Genomic DNA, 12,873 nt, shown 5'->3' on the forward strand with positions numbered 1-12,873 from the left:
ATTCCTTATATATTGAGAGACACGTGTCTTCAATTCTTTTGAGGAATGACTGATTTGATTTTTGGCGGGAAAATGCACTTAAGTAGAAACATAAGCAAAAGACAACTGTCCAAATAGCCAGAAGATGAAAGGTCTAATTACACCAGTAGTTAGACGTTTATTCTTCTTTTCACATTTTTAACTTCTTCTTGGAAATTAGTCTATTAGACGTATACGTCTAATTATGCAATAACACCACGTGCAACACGTGTGTCTAGTTAGACGTGAGCATCCTCTTGCTCATGACATAAAAACGTCTAACGTCTATTAAACGTATCCGTCTAACCATGCAGGTTAATATAACCAAGACAAATATTCCAAAGGAAGACTAAACTACTAGATAGAGGTTTCGTGAAAATGTCTGCAGTTTGTTGATCTGTGGAAACATGTTCAAGACGAATCTGCTTCTGATTGACGTATTCTCGGATAAAGTGATGCCTAATTTCAATATGCTTTGTCCGAGAATACAGAACTGGATTGTAGGTGATTGCGATAGCACTCATGTTGTCGCAGAAAATTGGAGATTCTTCAGTCTCAATCCCATAGCCCCTAAGTTGTTGTTGAATCCACAGAACTTGAGAGCAACAACTGCCAGCTGCAAGATACTCTGCTTCAGCTGTAGACGTGGCGACTGACGTCTGCTTCTTACTGAATCATGAGATTAGACGGTCTCCAAGGAACTGGCAAGTTCCACTTGTGTTTTTTCTATCAATTTTGCACCCTGCATAATCTGCATCTGAGAAACTAGTTAAATTGAAACTGGAATCCTTCGGATACCACAGTCCCATATTTTGAGTTCCCTTTAAGTATTTAAGAATACGTTTAACAGTCGTAAAGTGAGAGAGTTTAGGATTAGCCTGAAATATGCCACAAACACCAACAGCAAATTGAATGTTTGGCCTGCTAGCAGTTACATATAGCAAGGATCCGATGCATCCTCTATATGCTGTGACATCGACACTTTGGCCATCTTCATCTTTATTCAGTTTACTAGAAGATCTCATTGGAGTAGCTGCGACGGAACAATTCTCCAAACCAAACTTTTTTAGCAGTTCCTTGGTGTATTTGGCCTGATTGATAAGGGTTCCATTTTCTAATTGACGGACTTGAAGTCCAAGGAAAAATGTCAACTCTCCCATCATGCTCATTTCAAATCTGTCCTGCATCAGCTTAGAAAACTTCTCACACAATTTGGGGTTAGTTGAACCAAAAATAATGTCGTCAACATATATTTGAACAAGTAGAATATGAGAATCTTTAGTGAATCTAAACAAGGTTTTATCCACAGTTCCAACAACAAAATTATGATCAAACAAGAATTCAGTTAATGTGTCGTACCAAGCTCTAGAAGCTTGTTTCAGACCATACAATGCTTTGTCAAGCTTATAAACATGATTAGGTAAAACATGATCTACAAATCCAAGGGGTTGCTCAACATATACTTCTTCACTCAATTTCCCATTTAAAAATGTATTTTTCACGTCCATTTGAAAAACCTTAAATTTCTTAAATGATGCATATGCTAGGAAGATTTTAATTGCTTCTAGTCTTGCTACTGGTGTAAAAGACTCATCAAAATCAATACATTCCTCTTGTCTGTATCCTTGAGCAACTAAACGAGCTTTGTTTCTAATGACTAAACCATCTTCACTAAGCTTGTTTCTAAAGACCCATCTTGTTCTTATAACTGACTTATCAGTTGGTCTAGAAATAAGATACCACACTTTATTTCTCACAAATTGGTTTAACTCCTCCTGCATAGCATTGATCCAATCTGGATCAACTACAGCTTCACCAATTTTCTTGGGTTCAATCTGAGAAATAAATGCGGAGTTGGCCATTTCATCCATCAGTTGACGTCTTGTCCTTCGAGGAGAAAAAGGATTTCCGATGATCAGTTCTGGTAGATGATTTCTGTTCCATCTGAAGTTGGATCCAAGGGGATTGGTCATCTGAACTGGTGACTCCGCGACGTCTAAACTCTCAACTTCTTGTTGAACAAGAGTTTGTACGTCTAGTTGAACTTCAACCGGATCAGCCACTGGATCAGACAGGGCAATCCGCTTGTCCAGAGTTTCTTCTTCTTCACTTACAGACTCAAGACTTGTCTCTTTTAGTCTGTCAGCAAGATCAATGGGTTCAATGGATTTACTCTCAACGGGCTCATCAAAACCTACATGGAGGGATTCCTCAACAGTCTGTGTTCTTTTTTTGTATACTCACGAGTATCCCAACATGAATCTCTCATCTGCTTTAGCATCAAAAGCGGTCAGATAAACCTTTCCATTGTTATGGATAAAATATTTACATCCAAATATCTTAAAATAAGAAACTGTGGGAATTCTCCCAGAGTACAGTTCATAGGGAGTTTTATCAAAACGTTTGTTGATTATTGACCGATTTTGTGTATAGCAAGCAGTACTTATGGTTTCCGCCTAGAACCTCTAAGGTACGTATGATTCAGCTAGCATAGATCTCGCTGCTTCCTTCATAGTTCTCACTCTTCTCTCAGCAATGCCGTTTTGCTGTGGAGTTCTGGCGCTAGACAACTCATGTCTAATTCCAGTCTCCTCGAGATAAAATGATAGGAATCTGTTAGTGAACTCAGTTCCCTGATCACTTCTAATGCACGTAATATTTAAAGATTTCTGATTCTGAATTCTTTTAAATATTCTAATCAAGTTTTCAACAGTTTTCAACAGTTTTATCTTTTGATGGTAAAAATGCAACCCATGTAAATCGAGAGAAATCATCAATAACAATTAGGGAAAATCTCATTTCTCCTATACTCCTTACAGGAATTGGACCAAATAAATCAATATGTAAAAGTTTTAGGCAACGACTGGATTGTGATTTCCCTTTACTTTTGAACGATGATCTGCCCTGTTTACATAACTGGCAAACAGGACATACCTTGTCCTTAGAAAACTGCATTTTAGATAATCCAAAAACCAAGTTGTTTGAACAAATGTTGTTGATGGTTTTGAAATTCAAATGATTTGACCTTTTATGCCATAGCCACTTCTGGTCATTTTTGGCAATCATGCACATAGAATCAGAAGACTCTTTTTGTCAATTCATTTTATATGAGTTTCATACTCTACTTTCAGTCAATAAAGTGTTTCCATCTTGGTCTTTAACTAGACATGCATGAGTTTGAAAATCTACTGACAAACCATTATCACATAATTAACTAATGCTAATCAAATTATAACACAGATTGTCAACAAGTAGCACGTCATTAATAGTTAGATTACCATGGATAAGTTTACCCTTACCCATGGTCTTACCTTCTTGTTGTCACAAAAAGTGATCTTAGGTCTAGAGCAATCTGATATATCAGTGAGAAGCCGTCTATTTCCTGTCTTATGCCTGGAACATCCGCTATCAAGATACCATACAGATTCCTCCAGCCCTTCGTTTATTTGTACCTTCATAAATAAATATTTACAATCTTTTGGTACCCACTTTTAATTGGGTCCTCGGTCAATCAGTCCCTTAGGAATCCATATTTGAGTTATTCTGATGGATTTCCCATTTTTTGTTGTGATTAATGCGTATGTTTTTGACTTAGCATACGACTTTCTGTTAGCCACTGATCCCTTAGCTTTAGAAGAGAACTTTCTTTTAAAACTCCTTGACTTTGAGTCAGGTTTTAGATTGCCAGACTTGTTTGCTGCTTCTAATCTATTCTTCATCCAGCTAACAATTGGCGGAACATAAGTTATTTCATTCTTAAAAGCTACTTCTTCATGAATGGGATCAGATTCAATGTAAGTCATACTCCCTTTGACAAAGCTTATTGGCTTAAACTTGTCAGTTGCTGAGTTTGACTCTTTGCAAGACAGGTTAGGGTCATTGCTATCAAATCCCAATCTGGATCTAGATCCAGCAGGTTTCAACATACTGATCTGATGTTTGACAGCATCTCCGGACCTTGTCCATGCACTGACTACATAGTTTAATCTCTTATTTTCAGATGAAAGAGTTTGAATCTGTTCTTTGAGCATCTCATTCTCAGATGAGATCTTTGTTATGTTTTCGTCAAAAATGTTTGATTCAGATTCTTTGTTGGAAGAAAGAACAATTGATTCATATTTTACTTTCATTTCGTAAAAAGAGTCAGTTAACTTCTTGTACTCAATGGTCATTTCATTGAGTGCATTAATTAACTCCTCGTTTGTAAATTCTGTTGTAGAGACATCATTTACTTTGGATTGGTCATCCGCCATCAAACATGTAGCAGTTTCATTTTCTTTTTTAGCAGGAGACTCCTCTGAATCGCTATCGGCCCATCTGGATTTGTTTTCAACGCACATAAAAACTTTCTGATCCTTCTTTGCTTGAATGCTTCTACCGTAGATCTGATTAAGCTTATTCCATATCTCTTTAGCAGAGGAACAATACTTGATTTCATAGAACACGTTCATGTTGATCGACTAATATAAAATATTCCTGGCAACATTATCCAGGTTGTTGGTCATCTTATCTTCAGTAGTCCACTCACTCCTTGGCTTCGAAATCTTTATGGGGCCATCAGTAATGACGCTCCACATATCACAATCAAGAGCAGCCAAGTGAGCTTGCATTCTCATCATCCAATATTCGCAGTTGTACCTTGACAAAATAGGAATCTCATTGATAATAGACATGCTTCAGGTTCTTGATGCTTGAGAATAGAAATAGGGCTCTGATACCAATTGATAGGATTGACTTTATCGATAGAGACGGGGGTCTGACTATTGATGAAGGCTTATGAAAAACGGTTTGAAAGAAATCTTGTTAGAGATTTAATTCGCTTTCTATTCTATGCAAACCCTTGTAAACACTTGAAACAGAATGAAGGCAAAATTGTTTACTTGGGTTTGAAACTCAAGATGAAGAATGTGAAAATGATAGAAATGAAAAGACATAGCAGTTTGTTTATGGATGTTCGGAGCAAACTCTCCTACATCACCCCTCTTCCAACCACCGGAAGGATTCACTATAATATGATTCGAATCAAATACAGTTTGCACACACTTAGCTCACTATTGAACAGAACACACTCTGTTCAATTTACAAGATAAAGAATATCACTCAGCTAACGGTGTTTTTGATTCTAGCTCTTTCTTGATTCACACACAGTACAATCAGGAAAGCAGCTTACGACTTGAATATTCAAATGATTGATTTCTCAGTAGTTATTCTTAGATAGTATTTCTTAGTTGATCGAATGACAGTTCGTCCGTTGTCCTTGAGATTTGATAAATACTGGGCAAAGACTAACAGTCGAATCTTTAGAATGATATGTGGCACTCTTCCATTGGAAAGCCTCCATAGTACACAGCAGGTTCTAAGCAGAAGGATCTTGGTCGTACACCAATTGGTAGTGCGCCGAATATTCCATCAGAGATGTACCTGCAAAACAAGTAATATGAGGGAAATTCTCTTACGTGGCATTCGTTGGTTGATTGCATATAGCTATCGTACTAATCTTCACTAGAAAGTGGAGCAGGAGTAGAGTACAGCTATAGCACGTGGGTAGGCGGGTGCTAGCTTCAAACATACTACTTAAGCATAGCATTAGACGTATTTCAGTTAGACGATCTCGTCTAATGAAATCAAACATCCCTGTCTAAGAGCAGAATCCATTAGACCACCTGGTCTAATGGGATTAGACTTATGTCTAATTACAATCACTTCAGACTAATCTGAAGGAGTTAGACTATCCGTCTAACTTTCACCAATTAGACTTCACATCTAATCTTTCATAAACCATTAGACTGCACGTCTAACTCCACTGAGTTAGACTGCATGTCTAATTCCGGTTCTACTTCAGACTTATCTGAAGGAGTTAGACTACACGTCTAATTACGAGTTCTATTAGACTGCACGTCTAATTACGAGTTCTATTAGACTGCACGTCTAATTCCGGGTCTACTTCAAACTTGTCTGAAAGAGTTAAACTACATGTCTAACTTTTACAAAATATTAGACTACACGTCTAATTACGAGATCTATTAGACTGCACGTCTAATTCCGAATTCATTAGACTGCACGTCTAATTCCGAATTCATTAGACTGCACGTCTAACTCCACGAGTTAGACTGCACGTCTAATTCTGAATTTATTAGACTGCACGTCTAATTCCGTTGAGTTAGACTGCACGTCTAATTCCGAATTCATTAGACTGCACGTCTAACTCCACGAGTTAGACTGCACGTCTAATTCCGAATTCATTAGACTGCACGTCTAACTCCGCTAGTTAGACTGCACGTTTAATTCCGAATTCATTAGACTGCACGTCTAACTCCACTGAGTTAGACTGCACGTCTAATTCCGAATTTTTAAATATCAAATCGGTCTAATTAACCTCATTAGAACTAAGTCTCATGAAATCTGATTTCGATACACCTGCATCAAAACGCATAAATCATTTCATCATCAAAATCCCAATAGTCAAACTATTTCAACGCTTAATCAAAATAATTTGACCCAACATGTTGTATTCGAATATGAAAAAAGTCCCGAACATGGCCATGTTCGGAACATTTAATGTTCAAATAAAAATTGAATTTCAGTTCTCATATGTTTGACCATGAAAAAGTCTCGAACATGGAATGTTAAAATAAAAATTGAATTTCATTTTCGGTTGTATTCGAACATGAAAAAGTCCCGAACATAATCATGTTTGAGACTTTTTTCATGTTCAAATAAAATTGAATCTCAACCAAGTGAAAGACTCTCCACTTGTCTATTGTATAATAAACACATATCAAATGCAACCACAGAAGGTTTTATGATTCTTTTATTTATAAAAAAAAAAGAGAGCTTAATGCCTATAAATAGAGGGAGAATAGAAGACCTCAGTGCAATGCCTAAAAAGAAAGAAACAAGTAATGTTGATGATGATTAATCTTCTCTCTTATCAATGCATTGCTGTTCTTGTTCTTGTTCTCGTTCTCTCTTTTCCTTCATTAATAATTTGCCAGATACCAGCTGCTAATTACAAACCCACCTTTGATGTTTCTACACTCAACCGAACCAGCTTTCCTAAGCATTTCATCTTCGGGGCTGCTTCATCTGCTTATCAGGTTCTTAATTATTTAACTATATATATGTTTATGTATGCAGATCATCTAGCTAGCTAGGTTAAGTAAATAAATATTTGAACTTATAGACTACAAATTCATAATTAATTTATTTTTGTATATGTACATAAACAAATTCATAATTAACCCATCTTTCTTAATTAACTGTTAGTATGAAGGCGGAGTCCATTCCAGAGGCAGGAGTATCTGGGATACTTTTACTCATGAACACCCATGTATATCATATCATCTCTTTTCTTTTATTATATATGTTACCATGCTTTTAATTTATAACAATGGTATTTAGTCCTTAATCCAATTCTTATATAAATCAATATATACTCTATTCTTTTATTTCTAATATGTTAAAATTATGTAATGATAGGGAAAATAGCGGACGGTTCTAACGCTGATGTTGCACTTGATTCATATCATCGTTATAAAGTAAGTAGCTTTTGAAATAATATTTATACATATTATATTAATCTTCTTAACTTAATTTATGAAATTCCAGGAAGATTTAGAGATCTTGGAAAGCATGGGGATGGACTCTTACCGAATGTCAATAGCCTGGACTAGAATACTACCTAGTAAGATTTTTTATGTTTTCTTTATTAAGGTTGACAACTTCACAATGGTTAAAACAAAAGTGTATATATAAATGCAGACAACAATATCGAAAAATTAAATATTCATGAGTAAATTAATATATTTGTAAAAAAATTATATATAGTAACTATGTCGATTTATGCATGTCTGAATGGTAGAGGGAACTCTTAAGGGTGGTAAGGACGAAGAGGGCATACGATATTACAGAAAGCTCATTGAGGATCTCGAAGCCAAAGGTTAGTCGCAATCTAAAAAAAATAGATAAAACCATTTCATTATTAATTGTGATGAATATGTTAATGTTACTTATAATATATATATAAATAGGTAAAAAGCCCTTTGTGACTATATTTCATTGGGATGTTCCTCAAGTCCTGGAAGACAAGTATATGGGTTTTCTCAGTCCCCAAATTGTGTAAGTATATAAAGTTTTAATTAAATTATTCAAATATAGGCAAATATAATATTAATTAAGTGTAAATGTGAACTTTTATAATTTGATGGACCATTATAGGAAAGATTATGTAGACTATGCAGAGGTTTTGTTTGAAGAATTTGGAGAAAAGGTGCAAAATTGGATAACTTTCAACTAACCATACATGTTCACGATTGGTGGCTACGTAAATGGTAGTTTGGCACCTGGTCGTAGCTCCCCTTGGCTAACACAATTTAATTCCACCCACGGGGATTCTTCGGCTGAACCTTATTTGGTTGCTCACCATATACTTCTTGCTCATGCTGCTGTTGTCAAATTATATCGTGAAAAATATAAGGTTATTTTTTACTTTCGAGTCGCAAGTACTTTTAACTTGAATTGTATTTTTGCAAATAATAAAATCAAAGAAAATTATAGGAAAAGCAAAAGGGTCAAATTGGAATCACACATGTAGCTGATGGGAGGGTGCCATTCACATATTCAATAGAAGATAGGAAAGCTACACAAAGAGCACTTGATTTTACCTTTGGATGGTTTGAATGATTATAATTATAACATTCCCATTAATTAATTTGTTTTTTCTCCCATGGCTAGAGAATTATTTATTTATTTATTTATTTAATTTATGCGACAACAAAAATATTAGGTTTGTGAATCCTACAATCAAAGGAGACTACCCGGAGGTGATGCGACGCCTTGTCAGCATCAGACTTCCCAAATTCTCGGATGAAGAATCCACGTCATTGATAGGTTCATTTGATTTCATCGGTTTAAATTATTACACTTCAACATACGTGATGAACAGGAAAATACCCGCCACTCCATCAGAAGTTAGCTACTTTACCGATATGAATCTTTACACTTTGTGTAAGTTTATATATTGTTTAATTGTTACTAATTTTCCACATTATTAATCGGCCTCTTTCATTGGTTAATTACATAGCTGAGCGTAACGGGCAACTAATTGGTCCTCAGATATGAACTTAATTTCTTTTTATTATGTCATATATTATTTAAGACTCTAAATTACGGTGACAATATTTCAGGCTGGTTCACCTTGGCTCAATGTCTATCCAAAGGGAATTCGTGACTTCCTTATCTATGTTAAAGATAAATATGGAAATCCAAAAATTTATATTACAGAAAATGGTAATTAATTATATAAATTAATATTAAATTTCATTATTGACAAATTAAGTTATGGTAAGAACATGATTCATGAATTTTACTATTTTGTCCCTCAGGAATATCCAAAGTAAATGATCCCACAATACCCCTTGAAGAAGCCCTAAAAGATCCATGGAGGATTGGTTACCATTTCTCCCATCTCGACTTCATTAGAGTCGCCATTGAGTAAGTTTTTTTTCTTTTCTTTTCTATAGATTCCAACAGGAAATACTATAGATGGAAAATGATTTTACGGTTGAATAGGGAGGGTTCGAATGTGCATGGATACTTTGCATGGACGTTGTTGGATGACTTTGAGTGGAACTCGGGTTATACAGTTCGTTTTGGTATTGGTTACATAGACTACCAAGATAATCTGAAAAGATACAAGAAGCTTTCTCACAAATGGTTCACTAAATTTCTTGAACCCGATAGCGATATTGACTGGGGTGAAGTGGCACTACCGAAATGATCGAGAGAGAAAATACAACAATATGGGGTGATCGATGTGTGTTTATGAATAAGATGAGAAGTGTTATCTATATATATACTCTTGCTTGCTTTGATTAATTAGTTAAATGGTTTCTCCTATCGATTATAATATATAGTCTACTGGAAATTACTTAATTTGGTTGTTAATGTAAGAATGTTTTCTCTAATGCCATGGTGTTCTTAAGTTTGAGTTTAATTTATTTTAACTCCATTCTATATTTGTTTTTCTCAATAAAAAGTCATTGTTATTCAATTCAAATAAAAAATTATACATGCCATAATATTTTGCAAACATCCAGACCAAAATAACGTTGTAAACATTCAAACCATAATAAACTACAACTCTAATTATTTTCAAACAAATGTCGGACAAAAATAAAATAAAATTATTATTATATATAATTAGGCACGCTAAAGTGTCCATAGATACCACAATGATTACAACCAATAACATATTATAGTTTTTTTCCATAAAAGTTTAATTAGGCATTACTACCAAATTTTAATTATATATATATATAAATGCAAATAAATGGAAGATAATTCCACCACATACCAGGGGGGCAGATCGAGGCAGATATGTTAATTCTACATATTTTTCTTTTTTTTTTAAAGTGAAAATATTTTTTTATAACTTATTTTTGTAATATATTTTGTAACAATAATTTTAACTTATTTATTAACAATTTATTTATTTCTTTTACAATGATGCAATAAAAATAATTGATCATGAACTCATGACTTGTTTCTCAGTTTCGATCTATCATGGTCGGTTTATATTTTTAAAAATGAATATTTATTATTATTATGGATTATTAAGTGTTGACTCATATTTATGTCTATGTTCATAAAGTGAAAGGAAAAAAAGCTAATGGCTGCCTTTGATTATTGCTTTTCAGTAAAAGGTGATTTCGATCGCCATATCACTGTTTGCCACTTAACTCGATTTTGAAGATGAATCATTGTAACCCTAAGGTTCCATTGATAATTAATGGAAAGAAAAAAGGAGAGGAGGAAATCCAAACCTTTTCTTTTTTTTATCATATATGCATGCATGCGTGGTTTTAGTACCACCCATTGATGATCAATGATCATCATAAGTCCAAGTCCAACAAAGGAGGAGATCGAGCAAGTGCCACTACCCATGCCTGCTTGCAATCCTTTGCTACATATATTTGAGGTCCGGACCTACACATAAACACGAATCGCATCGGGCTGTTTTTGGCAAAACCATCTTTATAATGTTAATCATGATTAAGACAAAGAAGAAGTTAGTTGATCGCATATGATTAGGAAATAATAGCTTCTCCCATTAAAGGGAACTCATAAAGAAAACTTACTAATTTCACTTAATCAAACCAACAACGCACCTAATTGAGAAAATTAGTGAGAATTTGGAGAGAAATTGCAATAAAAAAGTGCAAAGAATATTTTATCCAAACTTAAAAGAGAACATTTATCTTATTAACATAATATAACTTATTCTTGTAGAATATAATATATATATATATATATATATATATAAAAGTATATTATATTATATTCTGATTATGTTTTTTTTTTCTCATTTAGATTTTATTATTATACTCTTTTTATATTTTTATACGTAAATTTGCTTAATTTTTGGGAAATTTGACTGAATGACCTTAAAGATGTCTTTATTTAATTTTTGACCAACGCATAAAATTAAATGCGCTGGTGACAACTTTTTTTTGGACGAAAATACTATCGTTGTGAAAACTCTATAATTGCGAGACGCAATCCCGATTACGTCTCGCAATCGGCATTCGCGAGACGCAATTTTTTATTTTTTTTTTGTAAATTTTTCAAAAAAAAATATTGCGTCTCGCGAATGCCGGTTGGGAGACGCAACCGGGGTTGCATCTCGCAATTGTAGACTTTTTACAAGGCATTGTCGACTTTTCACATGATATCCGGTTACGAGACGCAACGTCTCGCGATAGGGACAATTTCGTCAAAAATATATAAAGGCGCATAAAATTATGCGCTGGTCAAAAAATCAAAAAAGGCCATCTTTAAGATTGTTTCGTAAAATTTCCTTTATTTATCATTTAATGATAAATAGTTCTGTCAACCATGGATTAAGGTGGCGCATGACTGGAGCTAAAAATTGAGCATAGTGATTTAGTGAATCTTGAATTGAAGTTTTGAAAATGTTATGATTTGGATCAGGATAAATAACATAAATCTATAGCGACAGTCTCTCTATTGATGGATAGCGTTTAGCGACATATTTAATACTGTTGCTAATAAATGCTGTTGGTTTTGATAATATTGCTTTGATTATTTTTTTAAAGGATAAAACTATAATAATTATTAACTTATAAAATATTAATGTATTTAATTAAAAATATTAATTTAAATAAATTTTATAAATATTTAATTTGTATGTATTGATAAGATACCAGCTGTATAAATTGAATTAGATCATTTTCATTAATAAAATAATTGGAGGAATATTTTGTTAAAATGAAAGAAAAAATAAATTATCCTTGATCAAATGATTAACAAAATCGAGATGATTTAGTGGGATCACCTCCAAATGCAAAGTCTCCTTTCTCAAATAAAAAAAAACATAATTTTTTAAAAATAAAATCCATGATAAATTAAAAATAAGAATAACATTACAAAAAAAAAATACAAAAGGTTAAAAAAGGAAAAAAAAAAGTGAAAGAAAAAACAAAGGTCTTCAAGAAGAGCGACGATCTCTCTTTAACCAACTCTACAGATTTTCCAAAACGAATTTCAGATAGTGTCATAATAATGACGTTATAAATTATACGCATCGGTCAAGTACAATAATTGAACGTACGTCGATTTATTTCTAGCCAAATAGTTCACCAAAGATAATAAGTATATAGTAACCCAACGATTCAGACTCCATATTGCATTGATACAAACCTCTCAACAACTACTGAGAGACTTATGCATTACCATTGAATTTCAGTCATGATCCAAAAAAGACTTCAAATATCCGTCACCCCACAATAATACAGAGAAATGTGAAACGATGTTTCAACTTCCATAAGGTAACAT

General features: G+C 33.8%; 1 protein-coding gene and 1 long non-coding RNA gene across 2 annotated transcripts; both read left to right on the forward strand.

Annotated features, from left to right (window-relative positions):
* Positions 1-6,920: 6,920 nt before the first annotated feature.
* LOC124928864 (beta-glucosidase 12-like) lies at positions 6,921-8,495 on the forward strand. Its single transcript, XM_047469116.1, has 7 exons — positions 6,921-7,115; positions 7,285-7,348; positions 7,498-7,556; positions 7,627-7,702; positions 7,880-7,957; positions 8,049-8,136; positions 8,236-8,495. Exons 1-7 carry the CDS (start codon positions 6,921-6,923, stop codon positions 8,312-8,314), a joined length of 639 nt encoding a protein of 212 aa, XP_047325072.1. The 3' UTR covers positions 8,315-8,495.
* Positions 8,496-8,568: 73 nt separating this feature from the next.
* On the forward strand, positions 8,569-9,132 carry LOC124921674. The gene is made up of 3 exons (XR_007097692.1): positions 8,569-8,690; positions 8,804-9,024; positions 9,101-9,132. It is a non-coding gene; the product is annotated as an uncharacterized LOC124921674 (long non-coding RNA).
* Positions 9,133-12,873: the final 3,741 nt, after the last annotated feature.

Source organism: Impatiens glandulifera, chromosome 1, assembly GCF_907164915.1.
Source record: "Impatiens glandulifera chromosome 1, dImpGla2.1, whole genome shotgun sequence".
Classification (NCBI taxonomy): domain Eukaryota; kingdom Viridiplantae; phylum Streptophyta; class Magnoliopsida; order Ericales; family Balsaminaceae; genus Impatiens; species Impatiens glandulifera.